This window comes from Branchiostoma belcheri, unplaced genomic scaffold, assembly GCF_001625305.1.
Source record: "Branchiostoma belcheri isolate BF01 breed outbred unplaced genomic scaffold, Haploidv18h27 scaffold2, whole genome shotgun sequence".
Classification (NCBI taxonomy): Eukaryota; Metazoa; Chordata; class Leptocardii; order Amphioxiformes; family Branchiostomatidae; genus Branchiostoma; species Branchiostoma belcheri.
Genome location: NW_017803490.1, coordinates 3,283,484 through 3,308,552, shown reverse-complemented (window position 1 = coordinate 3,308,552; position 25,069 = coordinate 3,283,484). Strand labels below are relative to the sequence as shown.

The window sequence follows — 25,069 nt, the reverse complement described above, 5'->3', positions numbered from 1 at the left end:
GTTTGTTGAATCTTGTTTTCTGTTATATTAAAATCTGTTAGAAACAAATATGAAGCGTTGTGTCTCATTTGTGTGTGTGGATTTATAAGGGAGTTGTGCTACTAGGATTAAAAGATAAAATATTGTACCATTATGTGTAGGAAACATTACAGGATTTTGAAGGAAAATTGGATATGTTGAAGGACATAAACATGGTTTTGTTTCTTTCAAGTCTTCTTTCAGGAATTCATTTGAAACTCAGATATGTAAGCCTTTTAGAATATGTTAAAGCAAAAATGGCGGAAATTTTGATGAAAAAAACTACATATTCAGCTGCTCGTAAAAGTCGTTCTAGCAATTTTTGTCTGAGAAAGAACAGATGCAAGACTAAAACGGTTCTTCCTTGATAGATTCGTAATGTTTAAATAGTCCGGGCGAGCCTCAAGGTCAAGAACAACAGCAGGAAAGACCTGGAGTAAAAACCCCATAAGAGCCCATCGCGTTTTCCCACTCGCGAAATGGCCAAATCTGGGAATGAGCGAGGCTTCGTTAGCGAGATAAGGACCTTTTCGGAACGGGGACCCGAAAACGGGTGTGTGATAGGGGATAAATTTCCGCTTTTTCAATTTTAGAAAAATGAAACTTTTCACGTTTTTAGTTGCCCTTGTTTTCAGAGTATACTTATTGTAACCTCTATTATATTCCTGCTTAATGTCCTCCAAAGAATTATCTTCATTCTTGAGTTATACGTGAAAATGTGTTTTTGCGATCAGCTGATCGCTTGCAGGAGTGGTCACAGTCTTTGCAGAAGTGGAGTTTTCGCCGTCGTACACATTACCATATGAATGAAAACCAAGCAGATATCACGGGGGAAATCGTAACTTTCGCTGGAGGATTGCCATTGTATACGATTTCCTCGCTGGCATCTGCTTGGTTTTTATTCATATGGTAATGTCTCCGACAGCGAAAACTCCACTTCTGCAAAGAGTTTGACCACTTCTGCAAGCGATCAGCTGATCGCAAAATTGCGTTTTGACGTATAACTCGAGAACGGAGAAAGTTTATCGGAAGTAAATAAGTAGGAATATAGATTAGACCATGACGAGTATACTCTAAAAAGAGTGAGGCCGGAAAACGTCAAAAGTTTCATTTTTCTGAAATTGATGATAATTGAAAAAGCGGAAATTCATCCCCTATCACACCCCCGTTTTCGGGTCCCCGTTCCGAAAAGGTCCGTATCTCGCTAACGAAGCCTCGCTCATTCCCAGATTTGGCCATTTCGCGAGTGGGGAAACGCGATGGGCTCTTTTGGGGTTTTTACTCCAGGTCTTTCCCGCTCTTGTTCTTGACCTTGAGGCTCACCCCAACTACCGAAATATCACGAATTTATCGGTAAATAACCGTTTTAGTCTTGTACCTGTTTATTTTGAGACAAATATACATAGTACGGCTTGTACGAGCGGTTGAATATGGAGCTTTTTTGTCAATTTTTCTACCTTTAAATTACACACACTCTTATAGCACTATAACATCAAATTGGAATACTTAGTACTCAGTTCGAGTAATATTTTCAATTGCATGCTACATAGTTTATGGGTTATATTCCAGCATATGTAATGTTATCCTCATAGCTCCAGCACTAGAGTAGAACAAAATCCAGGCTAACAAACACAAAACAACACAAAGATGAAGTAAACATCTGAAAGTAGTGATAGCTTTGCATTTAATAGTTTCTCCATGTCATAATCATTCATCCAACAATCATTATATTCACTCTGATACATTTATACAGTGTTTATATGTATTACCCTTAACAGCCATTATTTTCCACTTAGCCACATGTAAGTTTACTTTTTCTTCTAAACAACACATCATGTGCAGTGTACAATGAGTTAAGTTTTACTGACTCTTCAAACTGTTGTCTTCACTTGTCTAAAACCATTGTTCAACTTAAATGACTTTTCTTGTCATGAATTTCATAAGTTTCGTCATCACATATATATATTGTTGCAATAGTCTTTGCTATGGAAAGATACTTTTCATGGCATAAAAATATCGAAGCACTCAGATCATACATGTACATCCATACAATGTTTTTCGGTATCTTCTTATACCATATAGCGTAAACATACATTTATGCAGTACTGCACACTATTACAAGGTGGCACTGCTACATGTACAGTTGGAAGTGAGTCCCCACACATGAAGTTGAGTAGTGATAATTTCATTAAAAACATGTTAAGCACTGTCCCTTATAATTATGTGTCAATGGGCATAGGTTGGTTGCTTTTTCCGTGATAAAATAACTGGAAATGTTTTGATTTTCTCAATTTTCGGTTTGCATATACGTCTTGGCCGAAAAGGTAAAAGAAGATTTTGGGCCTGAAAGCAACTTCACTAACTCAAAGTTTACTTACTTTTGTAGGAGGGAAAGAGAAGTTTTTGCGGTGTTTCAAATTCCCAGTTATTTTATTTTATTTTATTCACATGGATTTTTGAGCATTGGATAGGAAGCACTTGTTGTGCTTATGTAAATCCGCTGCTCATAAAACATAATACAAATGTAAACATAAAGATGACATAAATTCCCAGTTGAAGCAATTCTTTTGTACAGTAGGTGTCATGAGTTTGTGGTGGACAGACCGCTGCAAAATTAAAACCATCGCAAAAGTTTCACGAGTTCTAGTGTCTACTTCATCCCCGAAGCCAAGGGGAAAAACCAGCAATGTGACAAAAAAAAAATGATCTGACAAAAGTTCACAGGTAAGACTCTTACAGAAATTCATGTATTGTTCTTGTGTCTATAACTTCTGAGCAGTTCTTACATTTTCCCTATTTGTAGCTTACATCTTGACCTATAAGTGTTTTTGTAGATAAGACAGCACCATAGTTTCGTAGTGTTCACAGGTGTCCTGCTGACGGATTCCATGTCGCTCATTTGGATAGACCTGGAAAAGGAACATGAAGCACAATTAGCTATCGATTTAAAGGTATCCATTGCAATATTAGGACGGAAAAAAACAAACTATTCCAGATGAGGAAAGACTTCTTCTGTAGCATAAACTGGAAAAGTTATGAGCGGGGGTAAAATGTAAAACTTTACCAAAAGTAACAAGATTTTGGGCTACAAAACCGTGTCCTAACAGAGCCTAACTCATAAACCTATAGACCTGACTAACTGTCAGTTGTGTTATCTGTATACACAACCAAGTGTTTTATTCAGTCAATGTTTTGGTCTGTCACCTTCCTCTGGGCAATTCTGACTGGTTCACATTGCAAAGTACAGGCATCGCTGCTATAGATGCATTTCCTGTGCTATACAATATAAAACAGTCAGAATTGTGTTAAGGAAGGTGACAGACTGCCACCAAAATTTTGGCTGAATAAAACACATTGTTGTGTAAAAAGAGTCTCTTTATTCCAGTGACTTACTAACGTGATGAAACTACTAGTATTCACGTATCTGTATTCTGTATCTGTATCGGTATAGCCGGTATAACCGCCCTTCGGCCTAACACACCAGCTTCGCAGGCACGCGGTGCGGCAGCAGCTGGCTACATTACACCGAACGACTTGTTACACATAACCCTTGAACATCTAACTCTAGACATTGTTTAAAGCTATCAAATGATAATGTCCCAACTGTACTTGGTGACTGCGAGTTCCAGTCTGCAATAGTTCTAGGAAAGAATGCGTTATTGAACGCCTCAATCCTTGGTTGATAACTTGAAGGCATGACTATTTCTTGTTCTTTTCAGAGCTAGGATGTCCTACCTGTAGTTGGTAAGGTTTACAGGCCTTGACTAATGTGAAACTATTCCCGTATGTCTTACCTGTATATAGTTGGTAAGGTTTACAGGCCTTGACCAGTGTGAGACTATTCTCGTATGTCTTACCTGTAGTTGGTAAGGTTTACAGGCCTTGACCAGTGCGTTGATGAGTATACTGGTGTGGTAGAAGTGGACGTTCTCGTCGATAAGACCATGCACAATCAGCAGACGGTTCTCCCTGCAAACAACAGGACACAGCTTCAGTTAGGGATGCGCTCTCAGATAAGACATAAAGCTGGAGTTCTAGTGTTTGAGGAGAGCCAGGGTTATCAAAAAGAGCAGGGGTCCATCCTGATGTGAATGGTTCAAACCTTACAGTCCGGTCTTACACAGCTTGTACATACTGTACAAATGCCAGTGTTATAAAGGCAGTTTACCAGTTATAAATTTTGTCTTATACCTGTCAAGATGAAGAAAGACACAAGAAGCTACAAAGAACAGAGGAAAGTATAACTTTTCTCAGGTAGTTGCCGACTACCTGGGATAGTCTGACAGGGCCTTGGAAAAAAGATGATGTGTTTCCTGGTTCCCAACCAACCTTTGAAAAACCTGCCGACCCTAGACTTTTTTTTGGGGGGGGGGGGGCGGCGGGTGATCAACCTTTTCTAGCTCCATGATCTGACACCTGAGTGATAAAACTTTGTACAATTGGTTTTCTAACATTGACATTGCAAGTTTTTCTTTGTTAAACTGTATTGTATACATTGGACCCCTATTAGATATCACTGAAGTCTAAAGAAAAAAGAAGGTAAAAAAGATAACCCCTACCTACCGACCCTAATTTTTTTCAGGACTGAAACAGGAAACACAACATTTTTTTTTCCTAGGCCTCAGATGGTGAGACTTACTCTTCAGGAAAGTGTGACGCGTGTCTCAATACGGATCCCTCGGAGTATCCATGCACATTAGCGGAGGGCGTGCCCATGTAGCGCTCTGTGTACCCAGTGTCATAGGCAGACCAACACGTCACAGGCGCTCCAGCTATGGCTACCTGTAATACCAGCATTTCTGAATAATAGGCTAAACAAAAAAACAATGGTATGTATGCTATTCAAATGAGAGCTCATCTGTGTTGGTAGAATCCATAGCACATACTGGTAGCAGAGTTTTAAACTTTGTTTGAACACAAAAGAGGAACAAATTCTAAAACAATACTATGTATGATGGCTTTACAGCTTAGAACTAATGTGATAATGCATGTTGCAGTTTACTAGTTGTTATGTTTTTCTACAAATTTGCTCAGTGCAAGGCCTGGAAAGAGCTTCTACGCTAGTTAAATTTGGGTTACTGGAACAACGTCTCTTCTCCCTAAGTCATGATCAGATACATCAGTGTTCAAGACAAGCTTGACATACTGAACCAACAGGAGGAGCTGGTGTAAAATTATGCAATTAAGATTTAAAAAATGCTCATTACCTTGAAGACATCTGGTCTCTGTGCCAGCCCCATCAGAGACAGGTATCCACCTGAAACATAGTTACACTCCGCAACTAAATCTTTGTGTATAATGGAGACACAAAGTACAAAAAATTAGGATTATGTGTAGTGTTAGAATATATTAAGAAACTAAATGGTACCACTTTGAACTTTTCATTTACAAAAATGCTGTATTTGACATCAAAATCACAACATACATGTACCTACATATAAATCATTGAACAAATTTACATAAAGAGGACATGATCATCATGGTAGAAAGTACCTTACCATACGACCAGCCATGGATAGCGACTCTATTGAGGTCAATGTAGTCCACATTTTCAGCTAACCAATAGAGGCCTTCCACCTGGTCTTCTATCTCAACTGAACCCTGCAAAAAAACAAGATACGGACTTATAGATGAGGTACTTTTGGATCCAACCTTAACGTTTTGCCAAAAACATAATAAAAAATATACTATAAGTGCTGCAATAAAAACTGTTTCAATATATAGTTACTGTATCAAAATTGGGGGCTATTTCAGAAATGACTTGGGGGATGACGGGTAAGCTTATCTACATCTTATCGTCTCAAACTGTACCGCATAATGTGTACTTTCCCCTTCCTTAGAAAGATGCTCTGAATAGACCTTTTTGTTTCCTCACACCCCCACAAACTGTTGGTACAGCCCACTGACCATTCGCCCCCGGAGATGACCTTCGAACTGCAGTCCGCGGTGGTTGGAGCCCCGACCGTCCAGCACGACGACGGCGTACCCTAGCGACGCCAGCGTGTGTAGTCTCAGGAACCGGATACCCTTGAAGGAATTGGTTACAAGTTGGACCTGAGAAAAGAACAGATGAAAGATTTTTTTCAGTTAATATGGCAGCTACATGTATGACTATTTTTCAGGTAGACATGGTCTATAGTAGTGACTAGGCAACAAAAACAAATAGTGCACAGTATGCAAAAACTTTAAGAGATGACCCTGACCTAGCTCTTTGAGGCATGAATGTACAATAAACTTAACAGTAGGAGGCCGACATCATTTCCAGATACCTTTGGTGACCCAGTGCTGACATCACACTTCAGAGAAGCCATGTGACAAGCCTCACTGGGTCAGTCTACTGAGGAAGACCAGAGTGACTAGTCAAAAGCTCTGGGTGAGAACATTTCTCTCTTGTGTTGGATCAACAATTTAAACTTTAATTTCTTTCAGTATCATCCTTTGAATTCTCCAAAGCTGTGTGTGCAAAGGTACAGACTTTCTGGCTCTATTCAGCATAGTTTCTGAGAACCAAACAATTGAATTTGTGAGATTTATTCCAAGTGCGGGGCTCAAAATATTGGGTGCATGTGCACCTTAGTGCACCCAAATTTGTAGCTGTGCACCCAGTTTTTTCTGTGGGTGCACCTATTCCCAAAAATGAATTTCGAGCCCAGAAGTGCGAGTGCTAACCTGTGGTCCGCCGTACACAAAGAGCAGAGTTGGGTACTTCCTGCCAGGAGCACAGTTGTGAGGTTTGTACATGTACCCGTAGTGGTCGTACCCCGACAGGCTTCGGTACTGGAACAACTCTGGAGGGTGGTAGTCTACTGGAAGGACTGCAGGAAATAAACAGTTTACATCAACAAGTGCTGATTGGCTAAATGCTAAGATAAAACAACCAATAGGAGACAGGGTAGAGGATTTCTATGGGGCTGTGCTACAACTCTCTGGGAGGACTACAGATTAGGCATCCTAAGTGCTGATTGGCTAAGCACTATCTGATAAAACAACCAATAAGAAGAAAGGACTTTGAATGTGGCTCTGGAACAACTCTATTCTTGAAAGAGACTTGCACTAAATACGGTTTGTTTGCTTACATTGTGAATATTGAAGTTATTTCCCCACAAATTTTCAATGTCAATTAAATGGTGCAGTTTTTTTAATACTCTTTTCTCAGAAATTGTTGCCAAAATTTGACACCTTAGGAGTGACCCTTTTAAATTCCTTAGTACACCTTATAACACAGTTTTGTTGCTTCATGGTCTGACTACATCTGACCAATGACAGGTCTTCTTACTAATACTCACTTGGGTGTTCTAGCAGCTTGGCTATGAGACGAGACGCCTGGTTGGCTACTCTGTAGACCATGCAGGCTGGACCAGTATCCACACTGCTGAACACCGACACATACATACTACAGTCCTGGAAAAACAAACAAACAAACAAACAAACAAATAACAAATCTGGTTTAGCATTTGTTCAAGTTACAAGACTAAAGATAAATGCTTCTTAAATGGGAAGTTATCTTTTCAAGCTCAAATACTGGTGCTAATTCAGAAACTGGTGCAATGGCCAAATGTGTAGAGTGTTCACCTTCCATTTTGCAGGTCGTGGGTTTGATCCCCGATTGAGTCACACCAAATACTTTAAAAAATGGTACATATATTAAAAACGCTTTCCCTACTTAGCAGTTGGGAACGAGTGACTGTGGACTGGCTTCTTGCTGATTGCATAAATTTGTGAGCACAAGAGATAGGCACCACCATATACAACGTGTATGGTGAGGGAAAGACTGTCTCCCTACCTGACTCATCCAGACCTGATGGTAGTACCCCAGCTCTGTCAGTCTCACTGGTTCTCCTGGATCCATGTACGATACTACATATCTGTGCAGGGAAAGACAACAAATGGTACTCTAAAATAGCTAATATCTCACTTAAATCAACTTTAGTCAAAGGAACTTCATAATTGTCGCAAAACTGTACAAAATGAGCAAATGCCACAAAGCTTTGATGAAAAATAAACTTTTTGTGCAATATAATGTACTGCACAAAATTACATAGTATTACTCAATACACATCATACGTCATAACTTTTTGGAACCAATATCAGACATATGTGAGTATGTAATGCATATCCAATGCATAAAATTAAAAAAGTTATGATGCCAACTTACAAGTGTTCTTCTAGTGGTGTGTCTTTGGTTGCCATGAAATATACTAGTTGTCTTGTCTCATCCACCCATAGCTGTGAAAACACAAAATGTTCAAACTCATCAGTATCACCAAATGTTTTGCAGTTGACTGCAGAATACATATGTACCTTGTTTCCTATTGTTTGAAGGTGTTTAATTATAAGGTGTGAATGTGTGTGAGTGAAGAGCTCACCATGTCTGGTTTCCCTATGACTACCCACTGTCCTCCTGTCAGTTGTCTGATCTCTCTCAGTCCACATCTTTGCACAGCTGAAAACAAGAATAATAAACAGCTGAATTACAGAACAGAGAGAACTTTGTTGACACAACAAAAGTACAGCAACTTTCGTAAGGTTGTTAACTACATGTAGACATACAGACAGATACATAGGTACAACAAAATTGACCTACCGGTATGTACTACAAGACAATAGATGAATCAACTTATACTACTAGTTCTAAGGTCTAAACATTCTTTGATATATTAACCTATTTGTACACAGTAAGGGTTACACGTGTGAATTGTGTACTAATGGCACCACTACAGAGGCATTGCCAAAATGCAACAAGTCCTCTTTAAACCAAAGCGTACCTTTGTGTGTGATGTCCTGAGCACCTGCCCCACCTGTCTCCACCTCCATGCCCATCTGCGCCTGCTCAGGTGATAAGGACGCCGTCACGTGGTACAGGTGGCGGAACCCTGTCCCCTCATTGGCCCAGATGAAGCTGACCTCATCTGGCCTCGTTTGTGGGAAGAAGTAGATCAGCTCGTGTATCTGGAAAAATTTTAATAACAGAAAAAATGTCATTATGAAGCCCACCTGTGTTGGTGAGTAAAATGCATTCCCAATTCTGTTCTAAATCACACAAAATCCTTAATAGTCAAAAACTGTGGCCACAGTTTTGCCCAGATGTGCCCCACAAACAACATATCTTGCTTCTAAACCCTGGTAGTGCAATGCTCGCAACATGCCCCATTTTCCATTGGGAAATGTTAACTGAGAAGTCCCTTCCATATTTTGTACACAGCACTTGGCAGAGAAGGTTAAGTACTAAGACCTCTTACATTAACCCATATACGACTATGCTCCTCCAGTAGCAGGTAGACCGGCGGTGTGGCAGCCTCCCCGTGACTGTTGGTGGGGGTGTCTGATGTCGTGGGCGAGAAAAACTCCAGCGGGAGCAACGCCAGAATCAACCACTGCTGGTTCCTACTCAGCAGCTGAACCCACACTCTGGAAAATAAATAAATAGATCAATAAATAAAGAAAAAAATACAGCTCATAAATTGACAAATACTGGCCATGAACAGTCAAAAACTTGGGTAAGTCAACCTGTTTCAAAAACATTAAAGAAGTTTTAAAAACTTGGTATTTTTTGTTTCTTTTTCTTCCTGCAAGTCAGTGTACATACATGTATTCTCATTGAGAGTACCTATGTCACATTGTGTGTTTTATCCCGTATATAAGGTTAAGATCCTGTCTGTTGTTTCTAAATGATATGTCGGAAAACATATCGTCTGCAACAGGCAAAATTCTGATGCGACGTTGACCAAACATCAAACAAAAAATCAGGGTTTCGTGCAGGCACAGTACGTTCTACCAACATGCTTGTTGAGGGAGGTTCTTCAGTTGATGAGGTGTTCACTCACTTTTTGCCGTCGGGTAGCCAGTCTGCCCTGACCAGGTACTCCATGTGAGGGAACAGTTCTTGTAGAGGCTCTCGTAGGTGTCTTTCAACCACCGTATCTTTGATCTACATATGGGAAAAACAGTTCAGATACAGATTCAAACATTTTAAATGCCCCACTGTTCTAGCTAGCCTAATTTTTTCCCGTCATCTCAATTTTGCCGCTGGGGAAAGATTTGGAATCTAGAATATTTCCTACATTTTGCGAGGAAAATTTTGCTCACAGACTAATCTTATCTTGATTTCCAAAGCTTTACACGCTGACTTTAGTATGTCAAAGATGACGGATTGGGCAAAATTCCATCAAATGACTGAAAAACAGATGCTGGCTAAAACACTGACGTGTAGTCATTCAGACCTCTAATTTGAGTATTTGTATGACTAAAACATTACATTTACTGTTTACTAGTATTTCATGGGTATAGTTTCTGCATACATTTAAAAGAACAATTGTCACCCATTAAAAAAAATATTTTCTTACCTTTCCACTGGAGTCCACTGTTATTTCTAGCATCTTCAGAGTGCTGGTTGCATTGGCCGTACCTAAGATAAAAAAAACATTCTGTGAATACATTCAACAATTTCATCTCTCATCTGTTACCCCATATTTTTCACTGCTGTTCTTGAAAAACTTTGGCCACCCCTCAATAGCGACTACAAAGGCTGACATTTGATCGGGAGCAAATGCAGCAGATGGCTTCACCACATCCCCCCCCCACCAAAATGGACCTATTCCCCTCCCGCACAAATGTTCTATTCAGAGATCACACCTGTCCAAAATGTGAATTGATCCAATAGTCTATACCCCCATGCAACAATGGAATCTTCCAACGCCTTCTGCCCTTGGAACATGTAGAACCCTGGTAGAACCAGTATTCTATTTCAAACTGTCAGTTGAGGATTTGGGTTTTCAAGCTACAATCGAAAAATGGCAGAGTTGAATCCATTTAAAGAAATGGCAGGAGGAGAAGAAACACGAGAGAAAACAATATGTTTCACAGCACCAAGGCCATATCAATAACTTGTGTTACACAAACTCTAGGTAAATACTACATTGCACCTTACCTGCTCGAGGGTACCTGAAGTGGTCCACGCCCCTCTCATTGTTAGTGGAGGAGACGATGTGTAAAATCTCCACTTCACTTTCATCAACCTCCTCATACATCAGTCTGTACGTTCTGCTGCCATCGCTATCTGTACAGCATGGAGAGACAGCATCCAAACATCAGGTCATACCACAGCAGAAATGACAAATGTAGTTGACTGGTGTAAGTTTACTACAATGTATCTACATACATATGTATAAACATTCAGGGTTTAATCAAATTAACAAATGTTTGTTCAGAAAAAAAATTGTACTCCATACTTAGACTTAAAATTTATCATATGCATTGCCCATCTCTAGTACATATAATACACTTTAAATCTGTGGGGATTGTATAAATGATACATAGAATAGCCTATATTTTATCGTAGATAAAGCTTTACATTTTTTTTCTCCCCTTAGGCCACACCAATTTAATTTGTTGGTTCTCGGATTCGCCTCTTCGTTTTTTTCTGATTTAAAAAAAAAAATTGATTCTGGTCCTGAATCAACTGAAAAATGCTCATGTTTTGACCCCAACAGTTGAGGAAAGTCCTTTTCTTCCTAGTTGTTACAGTTTTCCCATCTATCATTGCAGTGGTTTGATTAAAAGTTCAAAATTCAATATGTTTAAATTTTAACCCAGCCTTTTGTGTTGACTTCATGGCTCATTCCATAGCATTTAAGCGTATAATAGGATGCCTAGACCTGTTTTTATTTGTATTTTTTTTTCGCCCTGTCGCTTCATATTTTTTCTGAAAAAATCCGAGAACCAACAAATTAAATTGGTGTGGCCTTACTTTGATCAAAGGTGGGGCTCCACCAGTAGCCTGTGTATCTGTCAAACTCCTCCTGAACCACAAAAGACGGCACTCCTGCAGTCTTGGGATCTTCTGCTAGGTTAGACAGACCTGTAACAAAACGCCAAGAATGTTACATTTAGCGGGGACACCTTTCAGAACTCTGAGGTACTGCAATCAGAGCATTCATTGTATTGGTACTGACATCTCCAAGAAGAATGTTATCTGGTCAAACCTAAATCTCTGTTCTGCAACAGCTTTGAGAGGTTATCTAGCTTAGCATTCCCAGTACAGCTAGACAAAGTGACTTGTCTCTCCTCACTTTGCAGGTTACATAGATGGACTGTATGGTAAAGCTTTGCCTGTGACACCAACTTAGGCTGCATGCATCCACACATACACAGGTTTACACAGAAAATCAAAGGCTCCTCCCCTGTGCTGTTGCCAAAAACAGGACCAACCTTTGTGTACAAAAGTGAGTCTTCTCTCCTCCTCGTCCCCCAGGTTAGTGATCCACAGGTCCCCACTGCAGACAAACCCCACCAGACTGTTGTTACAGGGGCACATCTTAGGGTCGATCCGGGCTGCAGTACACTGACTCTTTATTTCTTCTGGAACCACTGCCTGCTCCTGTAGGAATACATAAGTTACCATGTACTGTGAAATTCATTGATGTTTGACTTTTAATGAATTTAATTTCATGGTAGGAGAGAACAGTAGCCTTGGTACCATCCTATTTGTATCATCCTAACAGAAAATTTCTGGTGAGTCAATTTCTTTTTGAGTTGGAGAACAGTTTATTTTTTCTTCATGTATTTTACCAACTCAGATGAACTTTCATGCTAGTTGTTAGGGAAGCAAGTGTGGGAGCCCCGGCATACAAATAGGATGGTACCCAGGCTAGAGAAAAAGAGTTACCATAATAATAATAATATATATACAAACAGAAAACAGAAAGAGAGCAAGATACAAGTATACAACATGATACAGATAAGAAAGGAGCACAAAGATAAAGAAATGGTTAGGGTTAAACTTACATGTACATAATTCTAAGAACAAAAATATCTATAAGCTGTTAAAAAATCAAAGATGCCTTTTCATCAGAAGGTTTCAAAATCTTCCTTTTGCTTGCATTGCTAATCCAAATTATTGATTTGTGAGCATTACAAAGTCTTTGGCTTTATTAAGGGCTTCAATGCATTATAATTATCATGGTTCATAGCAACATTTTATTTATGAATCATTACATAGATGTCATCCATATACAAATGTATATAATATGGGTCTGTTTTCAGTATAGCAAGGACATACAATGTCCTTGGTACAGCCTGCAGTCTATCTTATCTACCCTCTATATGCAGGACCTGGTGTAGGCTAACACAGGCTTCTTTCTGGCCATAAAAGCTCCAGCTAGCCCGGATGACAGGCTTCTGGTAAGGGCTGGTAGAGACCTAGAGGTGCCACAGAGGAAGGGTGAGATGTAAAATATAAATAGGAAAAACACAAATAAAATTTAAGCAAGACTTAACAAAGGAATAAAAAAAAGCAGCACAACAAATATGCAGATAGAAATGAAGCTAAAAGATCGAAATTGAAGAGAAGAATGTAAAAAGAAATTCTGTATGAAGAATGTTTGCAGCCTTAATATATACTTTCTTAATGGATCAATTATGAGTTATCTTATGTAGAGATTTAATCTAAACATTAAAACTCAATGTTTTTTGTTGCTGTTGTCATTTTGTCATTGGTGCATATGTAGAAACAGAAGAAATTTTCATGATATTTTCAACTTGAGATTGATACCAAACAATAGGCACTGCCCCTGTGAAGATGCCAAAAAAAAAGAAGTAGCACAACTCACTGTCATGTTTTTTGTTGTTGTCATATTGTCATCCGCACATATGTAGAGAGACAGAAGGAATTTTCAGAATATTTTCAACTTGAGGTTCTGCCCCTGTGGTGTTGCCAAAAAAAGTACAATTAGCACGACTCACTGTCATGTTGTCGTCGGTGCACATGTAGAGACTGTTGCTGGCTGGGAAGAGGAAGCGCCGATGTTCGATGTCGACGTCGTACGACGTGATTCCGAAGGCCGAGACCCGCTTTCGCTCTCGGAGCAGCTGCTCTTCTCTTGAATACTGACACATGTACGGCGTCGCCTTGGTAACAAGAGGATAGAAATGTATTTTAAGAATAAGTGAAGTCAAAGATACTTCTATGTGTCCCACTGAGAAATTTTGAACAAAAGTCACATAGAACATTTGCCTTGGGTCTTATGTAAATTTTGTACAACAAAAGAAGAGTGTAAAGAACTGTAATACTTACAATATTACTATTAGGATTCTAGCCTAGTGAATTCTATGTTATTTTTTAGCACATTAGGCCATACCGGTATCACTTACAACCACAATAGTGATCTGAGGCCATAACTTATTATAATAACGGTATCATTTACAACCACCATGGTAAATTGGGGGCCTTGACACTTATTTTCAACTTGTGTAATGGTACTTTGCCAGTATTTGATTATGTCATTATAGATGAAATCTGAAAAATGTTGATATGACCTTCCAAGAAGAAAAAACCCTTCTATGTGTCCTCCTTGTGTGCCCTTATTAGAATTACCGTGTAGCTGAACTTACATGGAAGGAGTCTAAGAGTGGCTGCCATGGTAACATGGAGACCTCGCCGTTTTGATCGTTCGGGACGTCCACGAACATCAGCGAATTCTCTTTCAAGTTCTCCGGAACTCCCAGGAAGTACAGCCTCGTTCTGGTGCCTTGCTCCGTCTCCAGCTTAGCGAAGGTGAAGTTGTGTGGCACCTTATTTTAGGCAAAGGAAAAAAATGTTGTTTTTTTCTGTTTCCCGACCATCCCTAAAAAAACTGCCCACCCTAGCCTTTTTTGGTGGACCCCTGCATGGGACATAAATTTTTCAAGCTGATCAACCTTTTCTAGCTCCATGATGTGACATTGAAACGTTATACAATTGGTTTCCATTGACATTGAAAACTCAAGTGTCCTCATGCAAGTTTTCATAAGTTGGATAATATATAAGTTTATATTTTATAAGTTGGATAATATACAGAAACAGATACCCTGTTTGCCAGGTTGGTCTGGAGGCGCCGCGTGCTGCGGACGGCCTGTCGAAGCTCGCCCCACGACTTGAGCCGCGGGTAATCCCGCTCGTACAGCTGAGGGTCGACCGGCGAGAATGGCGGCGGTTGCCCAGGAGACAGCGGGGAGGACAGCGAGGAGGAAAACGACAGCTGTGCGGGCGACGCTCGCTCCGCCGCTGTCGACAACTGTTCTGGCGAAAGCTGTTCCGAGGAAGCCATTTTGATTCTCAAGTGTATCACATGTACAGATTTTTAAATTTTTATTTCTTTTTGGAGAAGGGTACTTTCTTTGCCTTAGTTGCGGTGTATATATCTTCTCTTGCTTCCAGGTGTTTCACATGTGAATGTAGAGGATCCAAGTTTTAAGTTGGGTTTCCTGAAAACAGAACGTTTGTTCAGCTGTCAAATCTCATGTTTCAAAATATTTACATACGTCACATTCTGATGACTCACCATTCGCATGTATTTTAACTCCATGCCATTACTTCATTCCTGACATCATTTGCCTTAAATGTACATTGTAAATAAAATTTCCAGTAGATAATACACTCAACAAACTAGTGGTTTGTAGACCTAAGAACTACTCAAAATGTCATCGTGTTCGTATCTCTTTATAAGTAACGTCATTTTCACATTCATGTACTTCAGTCCTTCATAATTTCTAGATTCTTAATTATTATGATCCAGAATATTTAAAAGCTGTGACACTTTCGCTAACAAAAACGTCTCTACATGTCATTCTTTAGTTAGTATCACTGGTGACTTCACTAAGGAATGGGTAGACATCAGTTGTCATTTCTGAAGTTCATGATCAGGCCTGACAAATGCACAACGTCACCTGGCATGAATATTACAGTACGTAACGTAATGGGGGAGGGGGGCACAGTGTCGGCACACCTACTGTCGGCTTTTCGACGTGTTTACAACATCGACGGGGTTCTTTACACTGGGGCTAACATTAAACAAGCGGAAAAGGACTATTTTACAGATAATTTGAGATAATTGATTTAGTGAGGACAAAATATTGTCGTTTTTTTTCTCCCGAACTTACCAAATCGTCGGAGATGGTCTCTGATTTTTACCTTATTCCATGACGAACATTTCCGACTAGTACCAGCAGGCTACACTCAAACTCTCCGCGCCTTTCTAAACATCAAACAATCTAGCGCAGATACGTATATACCGATCTGAATGTATCCATATACACAAATGTGTCTACGGTTGGTTCTTAAGCTATCACTGTGGGTATTTCTTCAAGAAGATACGGATGTACGGATCCTTGCTCAAGCTCTGCAAAATGTACATCGTAAACTGAGGTAATGTCATAAGACCTCGGAGGTCAAAGTTCAAGAAAATATCCAACAACACGAAAGAAGAAGTTTTGTGAGAATTTTTGTGGTTTTGTAATTTCCTGAGGAGTTGAAAAGTCGTTTGATAGATAAAAAAAGGACAGACCCCGTGTAGAGCAACCGTAACGCGCCGCCTGATGTATGTAGAGTTAGAAATTATCAGGTAAATTTTATTATTATTTTTTGGGGGGAGGGGGGCGGTGCTTTCCAACCAACCAAAGCTTTAGATTATTTTGTTTACCGAAGAAAAAAAAAATGTTTTTGCTTAGTTTCTTCTTCCTCTTCTTCTTCTCCAGTGACATCTTACCGCTGCCCTCTTCGCTCTTACCTGAACCAATGTTGTGTCTGTTGCTCTGGTAACTGGTGTTGGGTGACATCATGTTGCAATTTTATACCAGGAGGGATCTGTCGACGTCTGACCATATATTACTATATGAATGTGCTTCAGTAAGAATTAATAGAGCAATTGCCTTGCAAATGTTACCTTTCTAGTATAATATAACATTATTATAAGCGTTACATGTTGAAAAGTCAGACACGTCTTAAGGTTCCTCTCTCGTCTTTAGATGATTGTAAGATGGAGGAGGTAACAGAAGTCGCTGCAGAAGCTACCGAGAGTCCCCTGAAGACTGGCAGTCACCCTTCAGACCAGGCAGACACGAGTGGTGCAGCAGTACAAGGTACCCTCAAACAAGGCAGACTTCACCCCCTTACCAATACTGCTTTGTGAGAGAAGGTAGACACTATTTACACTATCATTGTACCAGAGAAATTCCCCTACTAGTAGTAGTAGCTCTTTTTGACAAGCACAGTGAACACACATCCTAAGGACTGCAACTCTTTCCAGTACCATGCATGTTGGGTGAGTGACAATAGCCTGGACTCGAACTCCCAACCTCTGGACCATGAGGTTGGGAGTTCGAGTCCCAACCACTGGACCATGAGGTTTGGACTTGAACTCCCAACCTCATGGTCCAGAAGCAGGGTTGCAAACCACTGGACTACCCACACTACTAATGATTGTTAGATGAGCATAGGGCACGTGGTAGTCTAAATTACAAGCTATGCAAAATTCTCTGACCCTTCATTATACACAACTGTAATTACGTTTAATTTTCTTTGTACAAATGGAACAGCCCTTACCTATGATTGACAGTTCCCATCATGCATCCTTGCAGAAGTACCGGTAGATGAGGAGACGGTGTCTCTCCTCACTGATGGACTCATCCGAAAACTTGGACCAGAGTCAGACTCAGTCAAAGACAAACTAGATGAGTTAATGTGAGTACAACATCCTTGTGTATAAGTTTATAAATGAAAGGATAAATTCAGTGGGCTCCTTTAAACTGTCGATCAATTGTTTTTGTTTGTTTCACATTTCTTTGTTTTCAGTAATGTGGGTGGGGCTATGAAAATTTTTTGCTAAATTTCTTGACACAGTGAAAATCTCAAGATCACTGTTGAAACAATTTAAAAGTACCAGCTTCTGTTGGTGGGTGTGATGAGTTCATTTTAAAATGTTGTGAATCATATAATAATGTACAGGTTTACGGAGTACATCTTTGTACCTTTTCTGACAGAAGGAACCAAGAAGTTATGATAGAAGCTATGCAACATGAAAACACAAGGTTCTCCGAAAGTGAAGCGACAAAGAGCCTTGGAGAACTGGTAAGTCATTGAAGCAATTCCTTTTGATTTAAATCCCCCTTTCTAAAAGTACTATTTTTACAGGAGTTTTGTAATGTAATACTGTCTGTCAGCATTGTAGTTCCAGTGAAATGTTGTTAACATTTTGCTGTCATTCTTTTTCTTCAAGTTGTCAGAGGCCAAGAGGTACCACAACAAACTGGTCCTCATCAGGAAAGAGATGGTGGCTCTACATGAGAAAAGTACAAAGTTGAAGGTAAATGGTTGAAATTCACTAGCAAATGCAAAATATTTCCCTTACCATCTTGTCCTTACACATTTTGTGTATTTTATATGTATCAAAATGTGGTAGTAACATGTAATTTTTTTTCAACATTCAGAAACGTGCACTGAAACTCCAACAACAGAAGCAAAAGGAAGACCTCCACAAGGAACAACAGAAGGAAAGAGAACTGGAAAGAGAGAGACAACTCACAGCCAAACCAGCCGCTAAACCAGAGCAAAGATAGTTTAGGATCATATTTCATTATTTTTTCATGTAAAAATAAATAGCAACTTTGGCCACAGAATTTACAATATACAAAGCTTTGATTCAGTCATTTCCATTGTTCAACTTCTCAACTGTTAAAGAGGAATTAATATTCATAATTTCTGTTTTAGGGGAAAGACCAATAAGGGAAAAGGACCATTTAAGAATAATGCATAGTGTACTCACCAGGGTAACTCTCTTTCAATTGAGTTGAAAATTGATCATGAGTTATAATTTAGAGATTTGAACATTCAATTATTTGAGAAATTACATGTAATTAGGCAACTGGGTGAGAAAGCTCATAATGATTACAGATGATTTAATTACATCAGTCACTTTCTGTCATTTGTTGCAATATTTAGGAAGTTATATTTTAAAATTGTACTCAAACTTAAACTTAGTTTATTAAAGGAACATTTATATAAATTGATGAAAACTTTGGAACAGTAGTGTTGAATGACTAAAAATGTTGAACCTGTATGTGACAATGTTGAAGTAATGTGTACTAGTAAGTTTTTAGGGATCATATGCATATTGTACTTCTTGCTGCTATTTTCCACTTTCTTGCCTTTAAGTCTACAATATGAAACATATTTTGCACTGGTCACTGTAAATTTGGAAGATTCAAGGAATTGTGTGGCTTTAACATCAAGTTAAGTACAAGAGGTTCCATAACATACATGTACCTAGTGCAGGTAAAAATAGTGTTCCAAATATAAAGTGACCTCAGTGTCATTCTTTCCTTTTAACACTTAAAATTAAAAAAAAAAATCAACCTTCAAAATAACAATATATAAACACAGAATTACCCATTGAAAGAATTCCAAGGCTTTTATTTGATTTTTATTCTAACAGAGTTAAGTGGTATCTATTGTTTTAGAACATAATGTTTTGAATGTTGATTTTCTAATGCTTGAAAGGTTATTTGTAAACAATAAATATCAATTACCTATCAATATTTGGGCAGTCCTTCTGCTATATTCCTCAAACAAGTGATGACTTGTTCTACGTCCTTAACATGACTTCATCCTTCCCAGTCTGTCACTATAGATATGTGTACATTAGAATGTGAATGCCTTGAACAATATATATATGATATAACAAATACTCAATATGAAAGGTAAGTTTCCATAAACAAACGTTAAGTAACAAATCTCTACAGAAGAATTCTACAATCTAACATACAACAAAGAAAAATAGTTACATGTTGTTACAGCAACAGTCTAGGTATATTAAATCTACAAAATTTTGTATTTTCGTTAGACTTTTATCTCTTATACTTAGTCTTACAGTTTGGCTAACAAGTATAAGGGTTATCAACCAGTAACATACGATATATATATATTATAATGATTAAGTACTAGTTAGTAAATATGATAGGTCTGATATAATATGAAACCTGCTGCCTAGCCCAATAGTACTTTAGCAGTGAGAAGGTTAACACAAACTTGAACTACAAGGAAAAAACTGATTGAAAACTACCAATCTAATCTTTTGCATGTATTTTTTTTAGATTTTAAGTCCCTTGTAACTGTCATCAAAAAGAAGAAATAACAGAAATAGCAAGATGTACAGTTCCAAGTCAGGCATGTTGTCACTTAAAAAAAATGGCACTTCAAAAAAAATCCATGCCAGTATCACTTGAACAAATACTAGTCAGTGCCTGTTAAAAAAAATCCATGCTGTGCTGTCACTTGAAAAAAAAACATGCCATGGTGTCTCTTGAAACAAAAGAACATGTGAAACCTCAAAAAAATCCATTCCAGTGTCACTTGACCAAATACATGTCAGTGCCTGTTGAAAAAAATCCATGCCAAGGTGTCACTTGAAAAAAAACACGTCACAATGTAACTTGACAAAAAAATAAAACATGCCATGGTGTCACTTGAAACAAAAGAACATGTCACAGTGCCACCTCAAAAAAAAAAATCCATGCCAGTGTCACTTGAACAAATACATGAGTAAGACATAAAGTGACTTTTTTTTAGTCTGACAGTTCTGATACAAGGAATTCAAATTCCTCTTCTATGCAACCTCCCTCCTCACCTAACTCTGGTTCAATCATCCTCAGTACACTGACACCTACTCTTGGTTCATCCTCAGAATCGCTGCTTGGATGAGATGCTGCACCTGGTCTTGGTGCATTACTAGGACTGCATCTGCTTGTTGATGGAGATGGAGATTTATGGATGCTCCGACTCTTACTGGAAGATACAGTGGAAGGGTAGACTTTCCTTGGAGCTCTCCGAGGGCTGTTCATCTGCTTTTGTCTCTTCCTGGCTGGTATGCTCACAGTATCATCTTCTATCATCTCAAAAAGGGTTAGAGGGATTCTAGTTTTCCGTTCCTCTTGAATGGAACACCCAGCACCAGAAGGCCCATTCCCATTATCAGGTTTGTTGGTGTTTCCTGAAGTACTACTGCGTTTTAATGCAGGGGGTTTACTTCCAGAGGCTGAGGGCCTGTCACTTTCTTCAACGATGTGCCCCAACAGCGGCTGATTCATGTCCACTTTGCTCTTCTCAAACTTCAGGCTATCCACCTCTTCCAGTAGTGGAGATTGGTTTGCTAGCGCTCTTTCTAATTTTGTATCTGTGAGGCAGGAGTAGTGAGACAAGATATCCTTGTACAGCAATTGTTTGTTGCCACTAATGGCCGCCTCAGCTTCTCTCATCTTCAGTTTTAGTTCATCGTCTTGCATCTCTCTTCTGCTAATCTCTTCAAGTTTTCTTTCCTTTATTTGGTCGATTTTGTCTAGGAGACTCTTTTCCTGATCCTGGACTCTCCGAATAACCACTGCCGTCCAGGATTCAATTTGTCTTCTGATCTCCTTATGCTTCTCTTCCAAACATCGTTTCACAGGCCGGCGGGAGAGATCTTCAGAAAACTTCTTAGTGTTCTTAATCAGTAGCTTTTCCACCTGTTTCACCTTGATGGCTTTTTCTTGGTCAATGTGCTTCAGAACATGTTCTTTGTGGTCAGATTTCAAGCAGGCAGTGCAGACGGCAACATTACAGGTGTTACAAACCACTCTGGCTTCCTGTTTGTGAACGTCACACATGTCCGTCTCATCAGCCTGTTTCTTTTTCTCTTCTTTGCACTGTTGGACCTTGTCCAGGACGTTTGCAACCAGGTAGTTGGTGGGGAAGGCTTGCACTCCTTGTGCTGGGATAACCACCGTTTTTCTGGAAAATAATAAAATTTTAAGGTTCTTTAAAAAGAGCAAATCCGGTTATTATGTTTACTGAAGGAAAACATTGTTTTTGGTCAGTTTCTTCTTCTTCTTCTTCTCCAAACAGTGACCTCTGACCTGACTGAACCAGACTGTCTCTCACCATGGTAACTGGTGTTGGGTTACATCATGTTGCAATTTTATAGTAGGAGGGATTTAGACTCGTGAGTAAGAATGAACAGAGCAGACAATATGCAAAGGTAAACATTATGCATTTTCTTTGCAAATGTTACCTTTCTAATCTAATAGTAATACAAATCTGAATAGGGCCATAAAATACCTGCACTCTGGGCACTGGAGCCGTCGCCGCCCATTTTCAGCCCTCCTGGCCAGCTCCTGTAGACACTTACAGCAGTAGGTATGCAGACAGGGGAGGGCCTTGGGTTCCACCAACTGGTTGTTACAGATAGGACAGCTCAAAACATTGTCCTGGATCTCTTGGGAAATGTCAGGGGATGCCATTCTGAAAACTGTTCTCAGCATATGCAGTTACCAGTATAAGTCTCGTCCTGTAATGGTAAGAAGTGGAAGATAAAAGACTGTCATTTTGGGCTACTGAGGTGGTCATGACATGTAACTGTAATGAGATCGGTGACAGACAAGGTGGGGTTCGAACTTGGGACCTCTTGGTTCTGACCTGAAGACGCTACCAATACGCCACACAACCCCAATGGCATTTCCTCAATGACTAGTATGCTTTCAGGAAATTCGAACAGAGGCCAACATCTCCATGTGTACCTATCGGGTGCAGAAAGGGGTAGCCTGGTAGCCAGTCATGTAACGTACTAGCAGACAGCCCTGTGTTTTCCGTAAACCCACACGGAGGCCAGTTATAAACAGTCTTTTTATGCTGCTCTATTTTTTCTTTAAGTAATACCAACGTGTGCATAGTGGGCCTTGGCAAATTTTTCATCTAACTCACATATCATCATTGAAATCGTTCTTTCCATTGAGAGAGTAAGTTACTCAAAATTATAATTCATGATAATCAGCACAGCACAGCTCCATCGATCGCACCCTCCCTTTGGCCCAGTTCCCTTTCCCTGGTCTTCCGAACGTAGTTAGATGTGGGTGTTTTAGTTCAAAGAGGATCTTAAGGTGTTAAGAAAGCCAGTAGATCTAATTTTTATGCATCTAGTACTCAAAAATCTTGCCAGGAGTGTGTACTTACCTTGGTAGTTGAAACCAAGATCAGGGGGCAAAAAAACGCGGGAAACAAATTTTGACCGCTGCAAAACGGAAGACAAAATCCATACGTGTCTGTCAGATATTGCGATTCAAATACATTGTAAATCGATTAGAATACATAGAATAATGTATTTCATTTCTTTCTGGAGTAAACATTTATATTTTTGTTCAAGCTTTTCCCCTTTCTCTCTCTTTTTAGGGTTTTTCTTTTTCGTTCTGATGCGCGTTTTGGCGCGAAATCATCACTGGCCAGCTGTACTAAGGGGGGGTGTCAAATAATGAACTTTCTATATGGTGAAGCTATGGAAAATGAGCACTTCAAAATACATGTACCTACATCTTAAGACTAAATCCTCACTGGAAAGCAGGATCTGTCAGGTTTGTTAGGGGTCGAAGTCAACTATGGCACTTTAATTTAATGAGCTGAAGCCAAACCCCCCTGGCCCAAGTAGTTCAGTCCAGCCAATGAACTAGAGGTCGGAGAACTCATACCTTCGTCAGAGGGACAGTGTTCTAGAGAAATGAACATATATTATGTATTCTTTCCTTTTTTTTAATAATTAATTTGGTCGAGACTACAAAAGAACCTCTGTACTCCTTTTTTTCCCTACAGGTTCGCCACAGATTTACAGACATGCCGTCACCCGTGTTTAATTAATAGCCCCCCCCCCCTTAGTTATTTGATTTTGGACTGTTACTGGAAAAAATAACTACATGTATTACAAGAAATTCTGCTTACTCATATTATGATCAAAGTGAATGAGAAAGCTCATAATGATAACAGATGATTTAATTACATTAATCACTTTATGACATTTGTTGCAATATTTAGGAACAATTGACAAAAACATTGGAACAGTAGTGTTCAGATACCCATCCATAAGGCCACACCAATTTAATTTGTTGGTTCTCGGATTTGCCTCTTCGTTTTTTTCTGATTTGCAAAAAAAAAAAATTTGATTCTGGTCCTGAATCAACTGAAAAATGCTCATGTTTTGCCCCCCAACAGTTGAGGAAAGTCCTTTTCTTCCTAGTTGTTACAGTTTTCCCATCTATCATTGCAGTGGTTTGATTAAAAGTTCAAAATTCAATGTTTAAATTTCATCCCAGCCTTTCGTGTTGACTTCATGGCTCATTTTGTAGCATTTAAGCCTATAATAGGACGCCTAGACCTGTTTTTATTTTTATTTTTTTTTGCCCTGTCGCTTCATATTTTTTCTGAAAAAATCCGAGAACCAACAAATTAAATTGGTGTGGCCTAAATACTGAAAATGTTGCTGACAATGTTGAAGCAATGTGTCAGTTTTTAGAGATCAGCTGTATCAGTCTGTATATTTCTTGCTGCTACTCTACATTTTCTTGCCTTAAATTCCAGCAAATGAAATATATTCTACACTACACTGGTCACTGTAAATTTTTGGGAAAATCCAGATTAGTTGAACAAAACATATAACAACTTTCAACTAGAACAATGTTAAGTCTTAAATCAATAAAACTACATTGATTATGTATTTGATTATGATCAATTTGAATATCTACCTTTAAATCAACAATACCTACTACTAGTACTAGTACTAGTACACTACATATTTTGATCCAAAACACAAATTCTTCTAAAGTACCTTAGTCAGTGGATAATATTTACTACACATACTTTCACTATGAATATACATGACTATACCTTGTATTATATCCATGATTAATACAAATGGTACTATAGATAATGCAAAATGAAGGTATAAGTTCTGATAAACAAACATGCAAAAGAACATTGAATATATAATTGTAAATGTTAGTGCTCTGTCACATTATAACATGATCATGCAAGCAACAAGTTAGTAAATTAACAATCTATTCTACAGAGGTATTCTTCAGGGTACAATATCTTTATTATATTTCATGTTTTTGTTAAATATCAATTCTAGATTTTCACTACTCAGTGAACACTCAAGCTAGCAACACTGAATATGATACGTATGCACAAAGTGCAAAGAAACAACTCAATTCCTTCAAACCTCTAGTTCTAGAACTTGTAAATTTTGCCAAAAATGACACAGTCCAATCACAAGCCTACAACAGACTTGAAGGCATGTAAATGCATAACTTATGGTGGCTAAAACATTTTAAGATTTTGTGATAATCCATGCCATGCTGCTAATGGAAAAAAGTTTGTGTCATCCATGATGTCATATCCATGACATTGTGATACTTGAAAAAAAAAAGCCATGTCATGTTGGCACTT

The 25,069-nt window shown here is 38.9% G+C and overlaps 3 protein-coding genes across 3 annotated transcripts; 1 reads left to right on the top strand and 2 right to left on the bottom strand.

Annotated features, from left to right (window-relative positions):
- Positions 1-2,567: 2,567 nt before the first annotated feature.
- On the bottom strand, positions 2,568-15,857 carry LOC109468571 (dipeptidyl peptidase 9-like). The gene is made up of 23 exons (XM_019766845.1): positions 15,780-15,857; positions 14,862-15,258; positions 14,407-14,586; positions 13,759-13,923; positions 13,129-13,215; positions 12,226-12,394; positions 11,765-11,875; positions 10,946-11,074; positions 10,362-10,423; positions 9,843-9,946; positions 9,258-9,426; positions 8,784-8,967; positions 8,385-8,461; positions 8,174-8,244; positions 7,802-7,883; positions 7,305-7,419; positions 6,688-6,833; positions 5,926-6,072; positions 5,517-5,619; positions 5,226-5,275; positions 4,658-4,800; positions 3,876-3,987; positions 2,568-2,927 (listed from the first exon to the last, which is right to left on the bottom strand). Exons 2-23 carry the CDS (start codon positions 15,099-15,101, stop codon positions 2,835-2,837), a joined length of 2,739 nt encoding a protein of 912 aa, XP_019622404.1. The 5' UTR covers positions 15,102-15,258; positions 15,780-15,857; the 3' UTR covers positions 2,568-2,834.
- Positions 15,858-16,200: 343 nt separating this feature from the next.
- Positions 16,201-18,447, top strand: LOC109468638 (biogenesis of lysosome-related organelles complex 1 subunit 6-like). Its single transcript, XM_019766954.1, has 6 exons — positions 16,201-16,394; positions 16,798-16,911; positions 17,410-17,512; positions 17,812-17,899; positions 18,048-18,134; positions 18,259-18,447. The coding sequence occupies exons 2-6, from the start codon at positions 16,809-16,811 to the stop codon at positions 18,385-18,387; spliced, it is 510 nt and encodes a 169-aa protein (XP_019622513.1). The 5' UTR covers positions 16,201-16,394; positions 16,798-16,808; the 3' UTR covers positions 18,388-18,447.
- Positions 18,448-20,391: 1,944 nt separating this feature from the next.
- Positions 20,392-22,862, bottom strand: LOC109468391 (tripartite motif-containing protein 59-like). Its single transcript, XM_019766641.1, has 3 exons — positions 22,811-22,862; positions 21,920-22,148; positions 20,392-21,592 (listed from the first exon to the last, which is right to left on the bottom strand). The coding sequence occupies exons 2-3, from the start codon at positions 22,120-22,122 to the stop codon at positions 20,392-20,394; spliced, it is 1,404 nt and encodes a 467-aa protein (XP_019622200.1). The 5' UTR covers positions 22,123-22,148; positions 22,811-22,862.
- Between the last annotated feature and the right edge of the window lie 2,207 nt (positions 22,863-25,069).

Excerpts from the sequence above, each read along its gene's own strand:
- LOC109468571 (XM_019766845.1), bottom strand. The coding sequence starts at position 15,101 with ATGGCTTCCTCGGAACAGCTTTCGCCAGAACAGTTGTCGACAGCGGCG. Across the intron at positions 8,245-8,384 it reads TCATAGGGAAACCAGACATG|CTATGGGTGGATGAGACAAG; the intron begins GTGAGCTCTTCA and ends GTGTTTTCACAG. Across the intron at positions 7,420-7,801 it reads ATCAGGTCTGGATGAGTCAG|GACTGTAGTATGTATGTGTC; the intron begins GTAGGGAGACAG and ends TTGTTTTTCCAG.
- LOC109468638 (XM_019766954.1), top strand. The coding sequence starts at position 16,809 with ATGGAGGAGGTAACAGAAGTCGCTGCAGAAGCTACCGAGAGTCCCCTG. Across the intron at positions 17,513-17,811 it reads GACAAACTAGATGAGTTAAT|AAGGAACCAAGAAGTTATGA; the intron begins GTGAGTACAACA and ends CTTTTCTGACAG. Across the intron at positions 17,900-18,047 it reads CAAAGAGCCTTGGAGAACTG|TTGTCAGAGGCCAAGAGGTA; the intron begins GTAAGTCATTGA and ends TTTTTCTTCAAG.
- LOC109468391 (XM_019766641.1), bottom strand. The coding sequence starts at position 22,122 with ATGCTGAGAACAGTTTTCAGAATGGCATCCCCTGACATTTCCCAAGAG. Across the intron at positions 21,593-21,919 it reads CTCCAGTGCCCAGAGTGCAG|AAAAACGGTGGTTATCCCAG; the intron begins GTATTTTATGGC and ends ATTATTTTCCAG.